General features: G+C 30.8%; 2 protein-coding genes across 3 annotated transcripts; both read right to left on the reverse strand.

Moving 5' to 3' along the window:
- Positions 1-8,291: 8,291 nt before the first annotated feature.
- Positions 8,292-12,967, reverse strand: LOC107427022 (uncharacterized). 2 transcript variants are annotated; one of them, XM_016037359.4, is made up of 4 exons: positions 12,391-12,967; positions 12,236-12,282; positions 12,022-12,149; positions 8,292-8,565 (listed from the first exon to the last, which is right to left on the reverse strand). In XM_016037359.4, exons 1-4 carry the CDS (start codon positions 12,605-12,607, stop codon positions 8,502-8,504), a joined length of 456 nt encoding a protein of 151 aa, XP_015892845.2. In that variant the 5' UTR covers positions 12,608-12,967; the 3' UTR covers positions 8,292-8,501. The 2 variants fall into 2 exon arrangements, with proteins under 2 accessions (XP_015892845.2, XP_015892846.2); XM_016037360.4 differs by lacking the exon at positions 8,292-8,565 and having other exon boundaries at positions 11,753-12,149.
- A 156-nt stretch (positions 12,968-13,123) lies between these two features.
- LOC107427020 (magnesium transporter MRS2-3) lies at positions 13,124-16,642 on the reverse strand. Its single transcript, XM_048481142.2, has 6 exons — positions 16,060-16,642; positions 15,460-15,693; positions 15,244-15,372; positions 14,871-15,034; positions 14,536-14,779; positions 13,124-13,519 (listed from the first exon to the last, which is right to left on the reverse strand). Exons 1-6 carry the CDS (start codon positions 16,492-16,494, stop codon positions 13,232-13,234), a joined length of 1,494 nt encoding a protein of 497 aa, XP_048337099.1. The 5' UTR covers positions 16,495-16,642; the 3' UTR covers positions 13,124-13,231.
- Positions 16,643-23,048: the final 6,406 nt, after the last annotated feature.

Genomic DNA, 23,048 nt, shown 5'->3' on the forward strand with positions numbered 1-23,048 from the left:
TAAAACAAATAAGATAGATCAAACTTGAACAAAATTTGGCTCTGATACCAAATGATACGAACCTAGGTCGACATGCGCTTAAACTCATATTATATTAGCCCGGATCTCAATTAAGTTCATATTTTAATGGAATGATCTCAACTCTTAACCAACCTGTAATTAAAAACCTTGGTATAATGAAGATGCCACATTAGGTGATGGATATCCTATTGATAAGTCAAAACTAAAATACTCACGCTCTAATGGTGTTTTACGTGTTCAAAGAAAACAAAGAGAAATTTAATCTCACAATTAATTTTCTATAAAATATTCAAGCTACATTCTCATTTAAAAATAACCCTTAAATAGGTAAAAGTCACAAAGCAATAAACCCTAAAAACTAAAGCAAAAACTTATCAAGCATGTTGTTTCCTAAAGGTGACCGAATTTTCTCTCTCCTTTCATAATCTAATTTTGATTAATTAATTCTTTTATTTTGAATTAGGAATTAATTAATTTATAATAAAAATAATAAAATAATAACTTTCCTAAACTTATTTTTCCAGCAAATAAATAAATAAAAACCAACTAAAAGACTAATTTCCTAAAACAAAAAGTCAAAATCAAATTAGGAAACTAAATAACTATCTTTTTGACTAAACTGTCATTGACCAATTAAGCTCCAAATCAGCCTCCATATGCCTTTTAGGATTTCAAATAGGATTATCATTGTGTCATACAAGTTTCCCTTGCTTGGATAAAAGAAAAAATGCCAACTCAGTGAAATACAGTAAAGCCAGCAACAAAATACAATAAAACCGATCAAACTTCCTCCTATGCGCACACCACCTATTTGATTGGCTTTGAAGCTACCTTCAATTAATTCCATGATCTCTTAGAGATATGTATTGAATCCATGAAGTGTTGGAACCATTTCTTGCTACCCGAAGTCCATATTTGCACGAAAATAGCTACTCGGGTCCATATTGGCCTCCACCACTTAGATGCATCTTTAGGTATTGACAATCCCTTTTGAGAATTAATTACTCTCTGTATAGAGGCAGCCAGGTTGTTCTTAAATCTCTTATCTTGAGCCCTAGTGATCGGCTCGGTCTTCATCCGTATCGGATTAGCAACGCAGCGGATTGTTGGTTGTGAGGGTTCGAGCGGATTCTCATTAGGTTATATGTACCAACTCTTCAAGCATGTTAGCTAAGTGAGTTCAGCAAATGGATGCGATGACATTTGAGGGAACCATTAATGCTATAGCAGCTTTGTCTTGGTTGGCTGAGATTAAGAAGATCCTTGTGGAGAGTATATAGTGTCTTTATGAGGACAAGGTTAGGATTATTCTTTTTCTAATAGAGGATGATGCTCATACTTAGTGTTTTAAGAGTTCATTATCCTGCTTATTAGACTCTGTGAGTGGTAGCCTTATAGTTTAGGGCATAAATGGAGATACATAGGCCTCGATGATGATTTTTGGAAGGTATATCTTTGGGGATTTCTAATTAGGGATCATACAAGTGAGGTAGTTTTAGCTCAGGGATATCAGATAGCAATGGATTCAAAGGAGGCAACTATAGTTCCAGAGGCAATAGCTCTTGAAGAAGTGGTCATGCTCAGGGCTTCAGCCAGTAGACAGTGGGTAGTGGCAGTGGTCCTTACTAAAAAGGTGGTCACACTTAGGGCTCTAAACAGCAGGCATTTTGTAATGGCAGTGGTCATTATTAAAGACTTTCAGGTCAAAAGAGTTTTCGTACCAATTGCAGACGGTGAAAAAAATGTCGTTGACTTCAATGAAATGTTGGTGACAATATTTGATTTCGACATTGCCCGACACCAATAGAGGAGGAAAGAAATATCGGTGAATCTATTTAGAGGAGATGGGGAAGAAAGTTGCCGGTGAAAGCCCTGTGCACCATGCAGTTATGAAATTAACCTCCACCTCCAAGTAGATCCCTGTGTACCACACAGTGATGAAAGCCCACATTATCTTTTCCATCACCTCCGAGTATATCCCCATCATCTTCTTCTTTCTCTTCTCCTTGTTTTTACTTTTTATAGAGAAGTTTCCACCATCAGTGTACAGTTTGCACAGAGAGAGAGAGAGTGATGTTGGGTTGTTTTGCTTTGTATTATTTTTATTATTTTTTTGCTTATGTTTTGTGTCAACTAACTCCAAAATTTCAAAGGTGACGTGTTCCCCCACTCACCCACATGCCAGTCAGTATTATTTTTTTTAATTAAAATGTACAAAATACTTTTTCAGTGATGTTGATTCATATTTAAATTGATTTCTTTATGTTTGCATATATATATTTTTTTGGATGCATCAGTGGTTCCTCTTTAATTTTTATTTTTTTACTTTTTAGAACTAAAAGATCCTTTCAGTTTAAGCAAAGTAACAGTTATCAAAGAGAACATTCTTTTATTTGCAAAATATATTTTAATATTATTTAGTAAATTTTTTATATTTTGATATTACTAAATATTGTATTTTTTTTTACTTATAATAAATTTTAATATTTATTCACTATTTTATTATTATTGTATTTTATATTATTATATTATATTAATTATTTTATATGTAAAAAATTATATTCTAAATTAAATATTTATAATTTTTATAATTTTATCGACATTTCTGTCGATATCGATATTTTCATAAAATCATACTCTCGATATTTCCATCAATACCGATATTTTTTTATTACTGATTGCATATTCTATGGTTGATATCATATTGGTTTTGTCAGTGGGAAGGAGTATAAATCCTCTATCGCAACCACAACACTTTATGAAGGGTTGTCCTTATCTAGGACAAAGTGGGCCACAAGCCTTTTGATCTGGTATTTAGTTTTAGCAGGTTGATGGTTACAATGGACAGAGTGCATAGGTAGGTTAGTCTATTGCACAGGCACACCAAACTATAAGAGGATCCACTAACATTGGATAGTAATTCACAACTACAGCTAGAGGTAGATGTCAGATGTAGAGAGTTCAATGTGACCTAGTAGAAAGCCTGGGCTCCTTCAGAGGTGGAGAGTTCAATATGACCCAGTACAAAGCTTGGGCAACTCTTGATATCATGGCATGTATGCACGAATTTCGAAGATGAAATTTTCTTTAAGGTGGTAGATTGTACCATCCTATTCTGAAAAAACACATGCACTTTGAATTTTTTACCAATACTGTCCAAGTGGATCATATATGGGTCTTAGGTTTGACTTTTTGTATATTTAGGAATTTCAATTTGATCAGTACACCTTAAGGTAGAGCTTATCAACATGAGTTCATAGACTAATGGCATACCTAATTTCGAGTTGCAGTTATAAAGTTATGGATTTGGAAAGTTTTGAGTGTTATTAGTATTCAAACAAGTCTCAGATTTGTTAGTGACCCAAGGCCTATATATGCATAGGGAAACATTCTTTCACTAAACAGTTATAAAAATATTCAAAACCAGGTACCCATGACCCATTTTCACACCGAACCAAGTCAGGTCAATTTGCTTCATTCTAGCCACTATTAAGTGACACATGCCGGCCACTGTCCTTGCCCATCGCACAGCGACCTTGGTTTCAAATTTTAGGCCAAACAACCACTAGACTCATCTAGATTAGGCCAGCAAAGCTTGTAGCGATAGTCCAAATGTTCAACAAAAATCTTGTATTTTTCGGCCATTCTAGGCAAACTCATACCTTTCTCCCCTCTAATTTGGATTCTCTAAGCCTGAATTTAGCCTCCATTTGTTGAAATTCCTTATGTTTTGAAAGATCCTTCAGCATCAATTTTAATTTATTTTTCTAATGTGTTTTTTGGTCACCAATGATGTTTTGGACCAAGGTGAACTTACCATTTTGTATCCATTTTATAAGCCTTCCATTGATATATAATTTGTGAATTTTGAATGTCGTTTGAATATATTTCCATTTTTAGGTCAATTGGTTACATATCGAGTAAAATTGGACTTTGCTTGGACAACCTAGGACCAAATTGGAGCTGATTTTGTATAATTGTATGTTAGTATGACCAATTGGAAAATTTCACAAAATTAGCTTCTGAGTGAAAAATCTCAATTTCGGGTACAGATCCTAAAGGTGCGTAGTATAATTGATCATTTTGATGTCCAATTTATATGATCTAAGAGTTGTATAAAATATCTTAAGACATTTGGTACATACCAATGTATTGGGTTTGATTTTGTAACCTAAAAAATATTTTTATCATATTTTAAACACCTATACTAAGTCTAGAGGCAATACTGTGGAGGAGTAAGAATGGACATCAATGTTATCTGTGAGTGAGTTACATTTTTAAATAATTTTTGGCATCTTAGTACAATGTATATATTGTATGAATATTTTATATATTTATAGTTTGATTTAAATGTTTAACACATACATATATTAATATATGTTTTAACATATATATGTTATTATTTCATATGACTTTCGACAAAATTTTAAATGATTTTAAATTCTAATGAGTTCATGGTGAATTTAAGTATTTTGCAATTTAAATATCATAGTATTTGAAATGATGTTTTAACTATTTTAGAAAATAATTGATTTTGATAAACATGTTTAAATTATTTATATTGCCAATGGTTTAAAATGGTTTATGGTAATATATATTTTTCATTATTGGTATTTATGTTTTAATAAGAAAAAATGATTTAGAACTTTTTGAATATTTAAATAAATGATTAGGTTTAAATATTAAATTCTGGATTATGGTATTATATTTGTTTGGAAAAATAAAAATGTATGATCTTAAAAAGATTGTTTATAAGTACCATACTATTATTTTAAAAGGTGCACCATATAGTAATAGTGGTTCTATTTGTGTTATTAGCCTTGAGCAGCCTTTGTTATCCTATGTGTAGTCATGATATGAAAGAAAAATGATTGATTTGTAGGCCATTATCTTAGAGTGATAATTAGTTATGTACCACTCTCTCGTGACCGTGAGATGATATGTTGTCATGATATGAGATATTGATGATTGAGTTTTGTGCTATTCTCTCGAAATGATAATGAGTTATATGTCATTCCCTCATGACGTTGGATTCTTTATATCTCTTTATTATTTGGCGGTGTTCTGGGATGTGGTGCACTATCTGGCAATGCTGGCCATATCGCATGGCATCTTGGGATGTGGTGCACTATGTGGCAATGTTGGCTATATCGCATGGTATATTGTATATTTTTCTTTGGATATACATAGATTAGTGGTTATATTGCATTTTTGTTATTGCTTTGTGATCTTGATTATATTTTTTATTATCCAACATTAAATTTATATTTCAGTTGGTTATTAATATTTTAAATTATATAGTTATTAAATTTTAAATTTATGATATTGATTTTGAGTCTAAGTTGGGTTTTGTGAAATAGTTTTAAAAAGGGAAACTTTTTGAAATAGTAAAAGCGAGGTCTTGAGTGAAAAGTTTTGAAGTTAAATGATTATTTTCATATTATTATTTTATTCCACTTACTGAGCTAATTTTATAGTTTTATGTTGTAAAATTGTTTCTCTAGGCCTTAGCAGAGAAGTTGCACACACTACATTTGACATCTTCATCATCTACCTAGCATATTCATCCTTTTGTATTTTCATCATCGATGTTCTACCATTATTGATGTATTTTCCTTTTTATATACTTTCATTGGATTTATTATTTATGTTGTCTTTATTCAGTCTTAAACTCTTACATTTTTTTAGAATGCTTTTGTGGATTGACTTAATATGTATAACTTTTTATGTTATAATTTTCTCTCTCGGATGTTGAGTTTAGGACCTTTTGATGTTTATGTTGATGATCGTTTGAGTATTCCATTGAAAATATATATGATATTTTATTTGTACTATTGGATTATATTTAAATTATCGAAAAGTTTTAATGGATTTTTAATAGTAAATTCGATGGAATTTCCTTAGAGGGAACCACTTCTGATGTCTTGTCACCATCTCCAATTTAATCAACTTAAAGATCGAAAAGAATGCACTTATTTGGTGATTGGAATGCAAAGAAGCTTCAAAAATCCAAAATAACGCTTGTCTAAAGCTTTTACAAACTTTTAGTGATAAAAATACCAACGTGGAAAAATGAGATGAAACTTAGCCAATTTTCGGAAATTTTAAAAATTTTAAAATGGGTCTTGTTTATTGTGACTCAACTAACTATAAATTTGTCTTTGGACATTAGGATAAGAGTTAATTTCAACTGCACTTCTTGGAGTTTGTCCTAATTCAAATTTAGTCCTTTAACTTTTAGACATTTCAATTTTAGTCCTTATCGTCAAATGAGAGTTTGAAATTTTGACTCTCTCATATGTGGCATCTTAAATTACTTTTATATCATTATTAATTAATTTTCTTTTTTTTCACTCCATTAAATATTAATTTTACATAATTAAATTAACAAAATCCACAGAGGTATTTCCCCAAAAAAAATAAAAATCCGAAGAGATAAATCAAAAAAATTAGAATGTTAAATATGAATTTTTATAAAATAAAATTAATAAAAATAATAGAGATAAATAAACAAAGTTTAAATATGGGTTTCATATATAAAATTTTAAATATTAATTTTTATAAAATAAAATTAATAAAAATAATAGATAAATAAACAAAATTTAAATATGAGTTTCATATAATAAAATTTATAATACAAATGAGATAAATCAATAAAATTTAATTATTAAAAAATAGATAAAATCAGTGGTTTTTTCGTTCTTATCAATTTATATATAATTTTTCTTATCAATGGATCAAAAAAATAATAATAAAATTTAGAAAAAAAAAAAAGAGTGCAAAACAAATATATAAAATTTTGTAATTTTAATTGTTTTGAGTAAGGATAAAATGAGTTGTAGGTAAACTAATAAAAATTCAAATATATATATATATATATACTTGTTCTAACTTTACAAAAAATAATCTAAAAGAATTTATAAATTCTGTTTTTACATTAAAAAATAGCAAAAATTAATTATACAAAAAAAATTAAATACCCAAAAATGAAGATACGCAACAATTGATCTCTCTCTCTCTCTCTCTCTCTCTCTCTCTCTCTCTCTCTCTCTCTCTCACACACACACACAAACAGAAAAAATAAAAAAATAAAAAATAAAAATAAAAATAAAAAATAAGTTGCCGATGGGGATAGACACGCCTAAGTTATACATAATTGGTTCTCTATCATCAACCCGATTATGATCATTCGAAACTTTAAAAGCCTTTTTTAGCTCCCTGGCTTCCTCAGCCCCTTAATAGTAGCGTTCCATTTCTCATTGATTTCCATAATCACTCCAAGCAACTCCAACAACTCTCTCTTCTTCCTCACCTTCCTCATCTTTTCGATCTTGGTGTCAATCAGGCAGTTGAAAATCATATTCAAAAGGTCTTCTACATCATTGGAGATTTTATTCGAAGAGTAAATTGTGTCCTTCTAGAGAGAGAAGAGATGTGAGAAATCATAGTGGTGATCGAGTAGGTAAGATTGGATTTTAGACTTAATCTGGAGGGAGTGGGATACGAGACGATCAAAAGCAATTGGGTTTTGGTTTTTGCAATCCCAAAGAGGAAGACTTCGGTGATGGTGGCGGAGACACTCAAAGAGAAAGAGAAAAGAAAGGGGGTAAGAGAGAGGGAACATTCAGCAAAGCGGAAAAAAAGAAACTAAAACGTAAGGGAAAAGGTTTAGAAAAAAGAATAACAAAATCTTTCCTTTTCCAATTTAGTTTTCACATTTTATTTTTAATTTTTTTTTAACTTAAAGATGCAATTACATTTTCATTTGTCAAGTTTATCGGAATCTTATTAACAGTAGAGATTGCAATTGAAAAGTCTTAAAGTTGGAAGATTAAATTTAAATTATAACAAACCCCAGGGACTACAGTTCAAATTAACCTTTAAGATAATGGGTATGATGAAATTCAGAATAGAGGAATGGTTGGAAATGAAAATTAGAAGAAGAGAGAGAGTGGTAAAAAGTCGATTTAGGCTTTTTGGCACTTAAGTTGGCATGGGCACTTGCTTTAGGAGAGGAACATGCCCACTACATTTGCTCAATAACTGATGAAACCTTACTTTAGCATGACCAGTTCAAGATTTAAGGTGCACATGCCACAGCCACTGAGGTCTTCTTACATAATTCAGGTTTTTTCATGGAATTGAACAAAATTTTTGTAATGTTTTGAGTTGTTCTGTCAACTCTAGTTTCCTTTGCCTTCTTGTTTTGAATTATGCAAAAATGTCTCTATTAGAAAGTGAAAAGAGGAATAATCATTTAGGTCACTTTTATTTATTTATGGTAGGGAACTCTTAGGGATCTCTCCAAGGCAACTTCAATATGTGAGGGCCACACACCATAGCCTCTGAATTTTCAGTCCTTAGAAGAAAATTCCAAGTGTTTGGCTCACTTTCTTGTCGAAAACTCGACCAAACTACACTTTTTGAACCTTTATTTATTCAACTTCACAAAAAAACTTCAAAACAAGAAAAATACATTTTCAAGACAAATTTCCACTCCTTAAATATTTAAAATGCTCCGAAATGCTTCCAAAATATAAGAACCTACAAACAAGGAAAAGGAACATTACCCAATGAACTAAAAAAACTAAACCAACAAAATTCATACATTACTTAAACTTAAAGAAACTTAAAAATAAGTCCAAAAACATTAAAAGGACCGAAAATTCACAAAAATTGCTTCCAAAAGATAAGAACCTACAAACAAAGAAAAGGAACACTACCCAATAAACTAAAAAAACTAAACCAACCAAATTTATACTTAAAGAAACTTAAAAATAAGTCCAAAAACATTAAAAGGACTTAAAAGTAAAGAGAAAAATTATTTAAAAACTTGAGTTGCTTCCCAAAAAGTGTTTGGTTTAATATCTCTAGTTATAATTAGTGGAGTAATAGTTTCAAAGAAACCAAAGAACTCCTTACTCGAAAGAAATCCAATTTGACATCAATTCAACCGTTGTCCTTGATTCTCTAAGCAAACACCCTAAACAAGCCAACATTGCGGCTTTTAAGCTCTAGATATCCCAAAGAAAATGCATTCTTCACAATAAAATTCTTTGACATTGATGTTGAATTGCTAAAAGCTTGAATTTTTGAACCTGGAACAAACTAGGGACTCAAACTCTTCCTGTTGTTCTTCCTTATCTTATGAATTCTTCTCTTAATCAAAATTCCGTGGATGATCTTAAACTTGTAATTAGGCTTTTTCTTTTAGCACAATTCCATGATAGACTCCTGGAAAACTTTCTTAACAATCTCACTTGGACTTATCATATGAAATACCTAGTTCTTCAAACTGCAATCTTATGACAATATTGCACTTTATACAGAAATTTCATATTATGTTAAATATCAAAATTCACTTTATTATTATTAACTCTCAAAGTGAGATCACCACTTTGAACATTAATCCATGAATATGAATTACTACTTATTTTGTATAAAAATTAAAAATATAATTCGGTAAAATCTTAAAATTGTTTTCTAATAAAAATTTATATGGTATAAATATATAGTCAATTTTAAATTTATTCTTCAATAATAATATGCAGAAGGCTATTATGGTTATTAATTAACTACTTCTATCAAGTTTTTTTTTTTTTTTTTCAAAAAATAACTTTTAAAAGATAATTTTGCTTTTAAAGAAACTCCAAAATGTCTCAGAGGGTCATCTTGACAATATTTAATTTTTTTAGTATCATATTAACTTGAGTGCTTAAATAGATACATTGAAGAGATTTTCTTAGGTGATTATCGTTTTTCTAATATGAAAAAAAAAAAAAAAAATAGGAGCAAACAAAGCTATTGAAATGGCGTATCCATCACTCTGTCTATTACTAAAAGAACATTGCTACATCAAATAAATGGATGGAGTTAAAAAATAAATAAAAAATAAAAAATAAAATAAAATAAAATAAACTATCTCCAATGGTTCTACGAAGGAGCACTAGGAAGATAATATGGTAGGAGGAAAAAAAAAAAAAAAATTAGAAGATGCCGAGGTGATTTTCTACATATAGAGAATCTGTTAAATATGCCGACTCAGCAATTTCTTTATTTTAATAGATTTTTTTTTTTTTTGTTTTTTATTTTTTGGAGCTTCCCATTTTTTTCTTCATCTTCCTCGCTTTCAAATTTCTTCTTCTACTCAAATTTATTTTCTTTCTCTTTATTTTTATCTTTTTTTCTTTGTTAAACAACATAGACGAACATCACTGTCATTTTTCACTCCATTACATAGACCATACCCATCATAGATGAAAAAAAACAAAAAAAAAACAAAAGCCTGGGGCGTGAGATCAGTTTGGAAAAAAAAGGCATCACGGCACTTTCCCACTATAGTTTTTACATTTAACTTTCAATGGGAAGCTCGTTTGTATGGCCTTTTTTTTATTAATGTAAATATAGTGGTTATTATTATTATTTTTTTTTAACATTTAAAATAGAGGTGAACAGGAATTGGATTGGATCGGTTTTGAACCAAAATCTAAGCTAACCTATACTTTTTGATTTATTTAGTAGAATAATCCAATCTAAATCATTCATGACTTTAAATTCAAACTAATCCAAATCTTATAAGATCAAATTGGTTTGGATTAATTAATCGGTTTTGTTTGGACCTTGAATAAATTTTTTAAAAAATTTTATATCTAATTTTGGCATATGCTTCTCCATATTCAAACATAGCATATAAAATATAAAAAAGAAACCTAGCAATCTAAAAACATATAATACAAATTAAAGCATATAAAATATAAAAAAGGAAGCTAGCAATCTAAAAATATATAACACAAATTAAAGTCTTTCAAGCATAAAATATAAACAATAAACTAAAGTCAATCAAATATAAGATACAATTATAATAATTCATTATCAAATAAAATGCTTATCTAAACTCTGGAAATAAAAGATGTAATTGGACTAGATGATGGTAGCGACAACATAAGAGTTAGATAGAAATGTTTGAGGCTTAGGATTTCATTTAGGAATATGTTAAAAAAATTATTAATAATTAATTTACATATTTTTTCTTTTTTGCAAAAAATAATAAAATTATATATAAAAAAATATCAAATGTTACATATAAAAATGGAAAAAAAATTATTTATAAAAAATATATTAATTTTTTATTTATATGACACATAGATTGAGTTGGGTTTATACTCCTAATCCGAATTGAAAATTAAAAATTCAAACCAATTCAAACTCAGACCAACTCAATCTATGTTGAAAAATCTCGTTCAAATTGTCCAAAATGATTCAAATTTATTGGTTTGGGCTTTGCCCACCCCTCGGTGAGAATGGGCTAGGCAGCTTTTCTTTCCACTATCTCTCTCCTCCTCTAAAAGTTCCAAAAAACAAGCAATAAAATAAAAAAAAATAAAAAAATAAACCATTTAAAATTTTACAAATCATTAATGAAATTTTATTTTAAACACAGTCATTGAAAAACAATTTTTAGAAGACATCATTTATCAAAAAAATATTGTCATGTCAGCATAAATATTTTTCAATTTTTTTATTATATAAATTTTAATGGATAGAACTATTAAAGATGTTTTAAAAATTATTATTAGAAGTTATTGTCATAAGGCTGTTCTAAATGGACTCACAATGTTTATATTTAGTTATAAAAGTCTGAAAAGATATATCACTATTTTGAATATAAGCAATTACTCATATAGAAACAGAATTTACACAAAAATTTCGGACATCTTGTTACATAGGTGTATTCATTCCAAACCCAACCTTGCAAGTTGATTTGAATTATATCCAAACGAGAGTAAGAGTAACATCTATTATCTCATTTCAAACCAAATCTAGGAAGAAAAGAAAGAAAGAAATACTTATTTCTAACACTCTTATCAAAATAGATATACAATGCATTAGTATTGTTTTCACCCCAAAAAAAACAAAAACAAAAAAACAAAAAAACAAAAATGAAAACGAAAATGAAAACTAATTGGTGCTACCAAAGCACCAGCTTGTACGTTTTTTCACCTGTTAGTTTGAAGCCAGTCAAGAATACCCTTCTCTGATTCAGAAAGCTCTCCCCTCTTGGCCCTCAAAGCTCCTTCCTCAAACTCAAAGTAGTCCTTGTAATTGCGTTTGTAATAACTGTCCAGTCTCTGCAAACACATCTCTAAGAAAACCACCAACAAAGACTTTTGACACCCACCATAAAACAAAAACAATTAAGGAGATTTATTTATACCTCCTTGTCATTTTTGGCTTTGTTTTCCTCTGACTTCTTGAGATATTCTGTTTTTTAAGCAATCAATATAAGTAGAAGATAGGAATATAATGTGTTATATATATTTACATACATATACACAGAGAGAGAGAGAGAGAGAGAGAGAGATGTGGTACTTTTAAGAAGCTGAGTCCTGGAGTCATCCTCAGTGAGTTGAGAAGCAGCAAGCAGAGTGGACAAGAGGAGGCCTCTCCTTCCATTAGCATCAGTGGTTGTGGAGGTTGAGTTTGGTGGATGGGTTTGTCTTCTATGAACTGCGTGGACATTTGAAGAAGCAAGCTTGTTAACAGTAACAGTGAGGGCCATCAATATGCTTTGGCCTATTGAACTCATTTTAGCTTCGCTTTGTTTTGCACTGCAGCCACCCGTTTCTTCAGCATAACCATCAACACGATGATGTTGATAACGATTGGATTCTTAGTCCACGAAATTTATTCTATTTTATTTTATTTTTTTCAAACTCACTTCTTTCCTTTTGTCCAAATTACAGAATACCCCTAAACTTTAGTTATATTTACATGTCACAGGGCCTCCAAGCCCAACATGCCAATTGCAAAACAGTATCCTCATGGAATCTCATGGAATAATCCTAAACCGAATTCTCCACCTTCGGATGAAAGAATTAAAAAAAACCTAAATGTTAAACAATTTAAATTACAGAGAATTCTTTTCTATAGTAGACCTCAACTGGTGCATTTTTGCATTTTCTGGCATGCCCAGTAGTTGAATCAGAACCACTAAAACTACACCTTTAGGTCCAAAGTTCGAGGATCCAAAGTTCAATTCTCAACCTGGTTGAAAGATTCCATCTCCCCCACGGTGTAAGAAAAACAAAATAAAATAAAAACATAATAATAAAATGAGATGTATATAAAGTCGCTTCTTCATCCATAAAAAGCAAGTCTTGCACAAATACACAACATAAACTTATGTCTCTTAGTTACAAATGGCCCTTCACTACTCAAGTAAGCGTTTGTGTTTGCACCAGGCAATGGCAACGACATATAAGAATATTGTTCCGGCAGTGCCACCACCTACAGTCCATAAGAACTCTGGCATCCCCGCTATCTGCTCATCAAAAAGCTCGATCGAAATGTTCATGCCAAAGATACCAGCCACGACGACAAAGGCACTCACCACCAGGGTTGCCGTTGTCAACATGACCCCCATTTGCAGGAGATGGTTCTGTTTGTCATCCAACATTATGTTGATGTAATCCTCTGTGTCATCCACGTACTCCCTCAGCTTTCAAGATTAACCACCAGAAAAGTAAAGTAAGAATAATAATGACAGCAGAAGTTGGTTTCTTACGTAATAAAGAGCCAAAGTAATTCATGGTTTCATAAGTAATAAAGAGAAAAAGTAAATTCATTATACGTGAAGATTATGGTAGCAATAGCATATGTAAAAGTTCAGTCCTGAAAAGAATGTTCAATGGTAAAGTTCAGTTACTCTATTGTCCAAGTTACAATTAATTACCTGAAATATCCATTACCCACATATTCTAGCAGCAGAGGTGAAGAAGTCTCTTTCGCTCTTAATGAAGCCTTTAAATTGCACCAATATACAACTTTCTAAAGTGTTTTCGTTTGTCACTTACATTTCAAAGTCCAGGGCCTCCATTGCTTTTCATGTCTAATTTGCAATTGATCTAAAAGGTATCTTATACTTGATATTTGAAAATAAGCTGACAAGATTCCTTTGTACATTAAGGCTGTGTATATACGCTTCCAAGTTTACAAATGCAACTCTTTGCAGTGTACTAATTCCTTTTTATGTCAGTTTATGCTCCTAAATGTTTTAATTTTTACTGCACATGCATAATGTGTGTTTATTTGTGCAGCCAGAGAACAGACACTCTGTACTCATACTCCAGAGCCAATAATTTTCAACTCATTTATTACGCTAGTATATGCTGAAATATGGACATAAAGGGTGAAATTTCAATAAAGTAGAAAGAACTAAATTTTGTCTTTATGCACCACATTTATGTTCTTCTGGGTATGTATATTACATGCATCAGTTAGTTAGTCTTACATAACAACAAAGGACAGTTAGAATAACATTATTTATAAATAGTTGAGTTCACCATCACGATCTTTCATATGGCATACCCATTAGTAAGAAGGTCAACTGGTTAAGAGGACACCACTAAATCATCTACTCATTGAGACCTAGAACATTAGGATTGAAACATTTTTCATCTTAAGAACCTTGAAATAAAAATAATAGATCCATGAAACTGAGAAAGAGTTGCATACCGTGGATAGTTTGTTTAATGTACCATCAATTTGCACAAAGTATGCCTCCAAAAGCATTTCAAGCTCCTCCACATCAAGCTGCTTGCTCATAGCACTGCGAGTGGTACTAGTATGGGTCCCTCGGCTGTCCCTACTAAGGGCATTAGATGCTCCAAACAATTGATCCCGGGGGTTATCAGTGTTCTGAATATTATTTTCATAGTTCATGTAATCACCACCGGTTTCAAATGATTCACTAGGAATCCTGGCAAATGTAAACACTGAAGGTATAAATTTGAAGCCAAACAAATAGAAAAATAGCATGCCTATAATAAAAATGGTAGATTTTAACATGCCTGTCATCCATGTCTGATCGAAGAACTTCATCATCCATGTCATCTCTCTCATTCATAGAAGAAGTGGAAGAATTGTCAAGCTGTTGCTGAACCAACTTCTCAGTTAAATACATCTCAGCCATATCTTCATCATCATCTAGCAAATGTTCTAGTTCATCCCTCACCTAGAGATCAACATGTTTGCATCTTTATTCATACCATGTAAAGTAAACACACAAATAAAAACAAGCCAAAAGCATGAAGCAGCTTCCACAGGAGATTAGTATTCAAGATGATGTTTCAAAAATGATTAACAAGAATCAAAAAGAGAATAAAGAAATAAAAAATAAAAAAGTTATAAGTTCAGAATTTTAAATCATTAAAACCAACTAACCTTTTGAACACGTCCGGTTATTGCAACCAAGCGGCTCTTGATTTGGCGTACACGTTCCAAATTGAGGGTACTAATCTTTGAAGTCAGCTTATCCAAGGCAGGATGAGCCTCAAGCTCCAATGTCCTCGCCTACAATGAAGATTGAAGGAACAAACACAGCAATGGAATATCAGCAAAAGATTGAACAATAACCAAAAGTGGAATAAGCTAACATACCTCATTCTCTAAGCAACTGCAAGCTGCCTCAAGGCAGGCCTCCAACGCAACAAACTCAAATGGTAGAATCTTCAACCCATCTTGATTCTGGAGACCTTCTTTTCCTTCTCCCTTGTCATCCTCATTCTGATCCTGTGGAAATCCTCCTGCGGAAGTTTCAGGGCTAAAAGATCTTGATTGTGGCTCTTCCATATCATACAAAGTCGACCAGTTTGTATTATCACCATTGCCCTCCTATACAAACAAATTAAAAACACATCAAGAAAGAAAAACAAGTCAATAGCTGCATGGATTACAAATAAACTCAACAGATTAGTCAAAGCATTCAAATCAGCTACACACTCGTAAATAATGTAGCTCACAGCAGTTAGAAATCTAATTCTAGCGGTCCAAAATTAATGCTTTGATTATTCTCCAAACCTTGATTATAATTCTACATGCCAAGTTAAAAAAAAAATAAAAAATAAAAAATAAAAAATAGAAACCACCAGTTATTTGCAAAATCGTTAACAATTCAGATGAACAGAAAACTGAAACGCCGAAAAGTAAAACAAAAATAAATAAATAAATACACAAATAAAAGGAAAAATAAAAATAAACCTGAGCTTTCGAAGCCTGGTGGTGGCGCGTGAGCCTGCGTTGAAGCTCCTCAACAAAGGGGGTGACAGAAGGGTCTCTGGAATTGAGAAGCAGAACCTCCTGAGCGGTGATGATGGCTTTTATATGCTCCAGGTTTATCACGATCGCCTTCTCACGACCCAACACCGTCGACGGGTATGACAGCAACGGATCCAGGATCCGGAGGTCCCGCGCGGGCAGACCCGTTCGGCGCATGATGGCATGCTTACCGGCCTCCACAACCTGGGCTTGGCCGATGGAGTCAAGCAGAAGCCATGGTCGGACTCCAGTGCCCTTCTTCCTATGACCGCCGCCGACGGGAAGGCCCGGCCCCGTTATGGTTGGTCGCACCGAGTCGGGATCATCCTCCTGCGGCACGTGGCTGGAGTTGGGTGGGTGGGACAGATTGGTCCTCATGGCTGGGTCATTCCTCGAGTCGGGTAATATGGAAATGTTTTATCCTGAAGTGTAATGCAGTGGTGTCATGAAAATTTTTTTTGGGCAGCATTGTTTTGGTAGCAGTGGTCAAGAAAATCATATAATCTGGCAATATGCATTATCTCATAAAAACTAAAAACCGGTATCATGGATAAATGAATACTTTTTTTTAATAATTTCTTTTTATTACAATTTGGGATTGGAGGATCCAGGTATTTCAAAATGGTGTTTGGTTGATGTATTTGGAATGGAAATTCCATTCTCCTCTCCGTTCCATAAAGAATCTCTCATTCTATTATTTTATTTTATTTTATATATTAATAGTTAAACATTTCAAACTTCATCGAGATTGATATGTTGCATTTTAAATTTTTTTTTTTTTGGTATTATACATCCCAAACTATCTATTTGCTTACTCCATTGATTTTTTTGTTAAAAATGCATAATAAAATGATCATGTGTTGTGCATGTGCTCATCAAACGAGGATAGATCAGATAATTTTATTGTTCTTAGGTTAGAAACTAGGACTTCAAAAATGGAATTTTAGCCCCAATTTTGTCACATATAATGTTGTTAATATAATTTTTTAAATTACAACTTTGATAAATAGATATGCTAAGTTCTGATGCTGAAATTATGCAACATTACTTCGGACCAAAATACACAATCTTTTCAGTTTTGACTAGAACACCATAACAACTCAATCTACATGGGAAAAATAGTTTATAGTTGTGCCTGGGGCAACATTATTCTCGAATTCTGTTTGAAAAAGATTTGAAACACATAATATAAAACATATTGTATTAAGCTCCAGTGATTGTTCTCATCAGTAGACATGGATGTCCACACTAATGCCTCCCAGACAGTCGGCCCTAATAGAGCAAGTACTCTCCTTGCCCAACTTCTTCTTTGAATAATTTTGATGTGCACGGCATCGAAGCCAAAAGCATGTTATTCTTGCCAAACTCGGGTCATGACCTTCAAGATCAGATTTTGTTACCACAACTACAGAGCCATCATCAAATGAAACTAAATCTCGAGAAGCTGCTAATCCCAATGCGCTCTTTACAAGATTGATTTCTGAGCAGTAAGCAACTGCATTCTTCACCTTCAGATGGTAGAATTCCTGAATTGTTTGAATTTACAATAAACAAAGGGAAAATTAGTAAGGCAACAGTAACAATTGTTTACACAAAAAGGCTCCAAGCCTCCAACAATGGATTTATGGCAGATAATTGATTAAACAGTGATTTACGGTAGTGAAGAGAAGTACAAGAAATTGAGTTGGTTCAGGCTAAAACTGGGGCTAAAATTCCAATTTTAAAGTCCTAATTTCTAACCTGAGAATAGTAAAATTATCTGATTTACCCTCACTTGATGAGCATGTGCACGAGATATGATCATTTCATTATGCATTTTTAATAGAAGAATCAATAGTACAAGCAAATAAGAAGCTTGGGGTGCATAATGTCAGAAAAAAAAATTTAGGGTACAATATGTCAACTTCGACAAAATTCGGAATACTTAGTTGCTAATATCCCATTTTTTAATCAATTTAAAATATTGTTATAACCTTTATTAATACTCTTTAAAATTAAAAATTAACTTACAATCGATTTTCTCTCTCCCTTCCCTCTAATTATTTTACTTCGCTTTTCTTTTCAATTTTTTTAGATTTTCTCTCTACTTTTTTTTTTTTTTTGGTCTTTCTAGATTTATATTTCCACTTTCTATTTTTTACACTTTCTCTTATCTCTACTTTTCACCATAATACCATTCTACACATCCGATAGGATAGAAGGAACTAAAGTAACATGTACTACTATATTGTCAACATTGTCTTATGGAAAATTGTATATAACACCCTAAATTACAAATAAAGTTAGAATAACTAATTAATATGATAAAATTCAATAAATGACAATTTTTAATTGTAAAAAAATTTATATGTTTTTTTTTTGGAACAATAAAAATTAAAAAACTTCAATAAATAATAATTTTTAATTGTAAAAAAAATTATGTGTTTTTTTTTTGTTTGCAACAATAAAAATTAAAAGTGATAAAAATATATATATTTGTATATTTCTCATGGTAATAATGATAACAAAATTAAACATAAAGAAAACAAATGAATGAAAATAATTAAAATTAAACATATATATTAATTGTAAATATATCTTGGATTTTTTCCATTATAATGCCTCTGCAAATATCATAGATTATGAATCAATAGGAGGAGCAACAAGCCTATTAGTAGATACGGTCTTAAAATTGGTAACATGATTATCATGTACTACAGGGTCTTCATGTGATAATTGAGTATGAGTATGAGAATGCGATGCCTTTCCATACGAATACTGCTGTCCAAGTAGATGATGTTGAGACTGTAGGTTAATACCACATGCAGATGCTAACTCACTAATATTTCCAATGTTACTTTTCTTTTGAATGATCTTCAAAAGGCACTAGCAACAAGTTCTAGCTTGGTAATTCTCTCATTATCCTCGGATTTATTCTTATTTTGTGAACTTTGCCTGGATGTGAGGAAAAATTAGTCACTGTATAATTTTTACCTCTATTCCTAAGCCAACCTTCATATTTTTCGGTCCCCAAAGCTTTTGTAAGTATATCATTTGGTGATAAAGACTCAGTTTTCTCCTTCTTTTTCCTACTTCTTGAGGACATGTTACAATATATATTAAATGAGTAAATGATTAGAAAATTACAATATTTAACAAAGAATTAATATATTGTGCATGGCAACAATAATAATAAAATAAAGCATAATTAAGTGAATGAAAAAAATATAAAATTAAAAACTAAAGAAAGATATCTATATTTCAATCATAACAATATATAAACTATAAAATCAATTATATATGTTAAAAAGTAATTGTTAAACATTATCATTATATATTTTTATGTAAATCAATGCTCACAATTTATTTACCAAAATTTTAATTTCTTCATTTGCATATTTTCCATTTTTCCCCATCCCTGCCCATGTCCATGGATATTCACGTTCTACGTATTCTTGAGTGCTTCTTTTAATTCGCTGCAAAATTTATGAATAAATAATAATAATTCTATGTGAATAAAACAAAAAAATATATATATATATAGTTAAATGCAATAATAAATAGAAAATATATCATAGTTTTTTCCAATCTCACATACCTCATTGCACCCATTCTATGGGGATACTTATTCAATTTTCTTCTTTGAGATTGTTGTTCACTTAATTCCTACAAAATTATAAATAAATCATTAGAAAATTAAGTAATTAATTTTTAATAAATAATATAAATATATTTTTTACATAATTAATGACAACAAAATTATATAAGTAACATAAATATTGTGCATTTAATTAATACATATAGATACACCTTGAACTCTTCTATCTTAGAAATTCATTGCACATGTTTTGTATTATGAATTGATACATTTCGAGTGGATACTTAAATGCTTCGGGTCTCTCAAAATATAGTCAAACATATTTGGTGTACAAGTAACTCTTAAATTTTCTCCACTTCACCTCACAATTTTTAAGAGTTTCCTTCTTCAGTGGCTCATCTTTATTAGAATATTGCAGTGAATTGAAAACATATTTTAATAGTATTAATTAATCAATTAAAAATAACAAATTAGAAACCCAAAAAAAAAAATGCATACAAAGATATTAATATAAGTTAAATTATATATTAATTAATATACTAAAAAAATTCGTATTATATTTATAATATAAGTTAAGTCATATATTTATAATAAGTTAAACCAATAAAAATAAGTTAATTCAATTACTAATAAATTTAATAATAAGTTAAGTTAAAGGAAGTAATAAAAATTCATAACTAAATATGCATTAAACAAATAATGTATTACCAGTATTGAATTCTGTACTTTTGTTTTTGAATTGTTTTATCACTGCATTCCAATTAGGTATTATACTTTGGACTAATGACCTCTCTAAATTGTTTATTTGCACTGCTGCATGATTGAGAGCAACTTCAACTAGGGGTGGGCTCGGTGCGGATTGGTTCGGTTTTATGGGTTTTTTTAAACCTAACTGACCAATTCGGTTTGGGTTGGATACATAACCGAACCGAACCGAACCCCAAATGCAACCCGAAACTGACCGAATCGACCATACTTGATCGGTTTGGGTTGGATTCGCGATTTGGGCTTCGTGTTGGGCCTCGGCCCTAATTGTATATATATTTCGAATTTGGTATTTTTTGGACCAACATTGTATAAAAAATTTTTTAGGCCTTTTTAATCATCAATCTATATTTTAAATTAGGTATTCTTTTCAAATTATTCTTTAAATTAAATAATTTTAACATACATCCATCCACCTAAACAAAAATACCAAATAAGTTAATTATTAAGCATCAAACATATTAAATAATACAACACAAAATCATACAACTATAATACAAATCTACAACTACCACCACCTAATTATACACCATACATCAACAAATAAATTATATAACAAGTCTACAACCATTATTAGCTACAAAATAAAATACAACCCATATTTGAAATCTTAAATTTTAAAATGAACTTATAATTAAATAAACTAATAATCAATAAAAATGAAAATTATTTTGAATATTGTTTTCTTCCACATTCTCCATTGCATGAAAAGCCACCAGCAGCAACCACAAGCTCAATCTCACAATATGCCATGCAAAGCTCACTACCTCAATAAACCAATTCCATTCATCCTTCAACAAACATTAAAATTATAAATAAACATTAAACATTAAGCATTAAATGTAAAGAATTAGCAATCAATAAACATTAAGTGTATTACTAAAATATTATCTAACTTAAAAGATAATTGATGATTTGGAATTAACAACAAACTTACCAAGTAATCATAGATCAATTAGGTGGAGGTAAACTTTGTTTTGTAACCCAAGATGCTCCTAAACAAATTAAAATATGATATTAAATTAATTAGTAAGCTAAAAGAAGTTGTAAATATTACTAAAAAATTTTAAAAGCTCTAAAATAGATAATAAAAATAAAATTACAAATAATAATAATAATAAAATTCTTACCCGATTCAATAGAATCATAATATGCGACATCTTCCATTGGTACTTCAATTCTATAATCATATGTCATAGGCTTTGATTGCAACCAATTTTGAGAACAAATCAAAGCCTCCACCATTTTTGGACCCAATGAACTTCGGAATGCATCAAGAATACGCCCTCCGGTACTAAAAGCAGATTCGGATGCTACTATAGAAACTGGAATGGCGTATACATCTATTGCAATTTGAGATAAAATTCGATATTTTGTCCAATTATTTTTCCATCAAGCCAAAATATCAAAATTCTCACTCTCCACATCCTCACATGGATCAAACAAAAATTTATCAACCTCATTCTTTATTTCCAATACATTTTTCTCCATTTTTCTTTTTATAAATTGTGATTCTTTCAAACGCCGACGATCATCTATGCTTCCATCATCCAATGAATCCATCATCATCCCACTTTGTTGTGCTTGCATTGATTGACTATCATTTGAATTTGATACTTTAGAACTCTCATTCATAGAATCAATTTCCTTATAGAAGTTGTAAAGGTTAACTAAAGTATCTTTTACATCCCTAGTCAAAGATTCAACCATACCACTTTCATAAGCATCCTCAAAAAGATATGATACATATTCTAGCTTATATCGTGGATCAAGCACAACGGCAATAAGCAACAGCTTGTTGATATTTCCAAGTGAACCCCAATATTTGTCAAACTTTATCAACATTTTCTTTGCCATATCGGCCATCAAATGATTTTGACTATTACTCCATTCAACAAGTGCATTATATATCAAACTCAATTCATGAAAACATATATTAGAAGTAACAGTCAAAGAGGCACTAAATTTTAAGGTAACTTCATAAAAAGTAGCAAGAAATTTCAAAAAAACCTTTGCACTATCCCAATCTTTAATTAGAGGTGGTCCGGCTCTCTTCCTATTTCATCCTCTTCAAAATATCCAAGATAATGTCCATTAGCATCTATCATCCTATCAAAACCTTTTTGATACTTCAAAGCCGAGTTCAACATCAAATAGGTGGAATTCCAGCTAGTAGACACATCCAAAACCACAGTTTCTTTAAATTCAATTCTCTCATTCTCTACACATTCTTTAAATTTGTATAACCTTGAAGGAGATGATCAAACATCTCTAATAGCATTACGAATTTCAGCAATACTATCATGAATTTCCCTTAATCCAAATGTCACAATTAAATTTACAATATGTGCGGCACAACGAACATGTAAAAACTCACCATCCAAAACATTTCCTTTCCAATAATTTAATTTTCCTTTCAAAAAATTAATAGCCACATCATTTGAAGAAGCATTATCAACCGTTATTGTGAAAACCCTTTCAATACCCCATTCAATCAAACAATTTTCTATAACCTTACCAATTGTCTCGCCCTTATGATTTTGCACAATACAAAAATTTATAATTCTCTTATGAAACTTCCAATCATCAT

Source organism: Ziziphus jujuba, chromosome 9 (assembly GCF_031755915.1).
Source record: "Ziziphus jujuba cultivar Dongzao chromosome 9, ASM3175591v1".
Lineage (NCBI taxonomy): Eukaryota > Viridiplantae > Streptophyta > Magnoliopsida > Rosales > Rhamnaceae > Ziziphus > Ziziphus jujuba.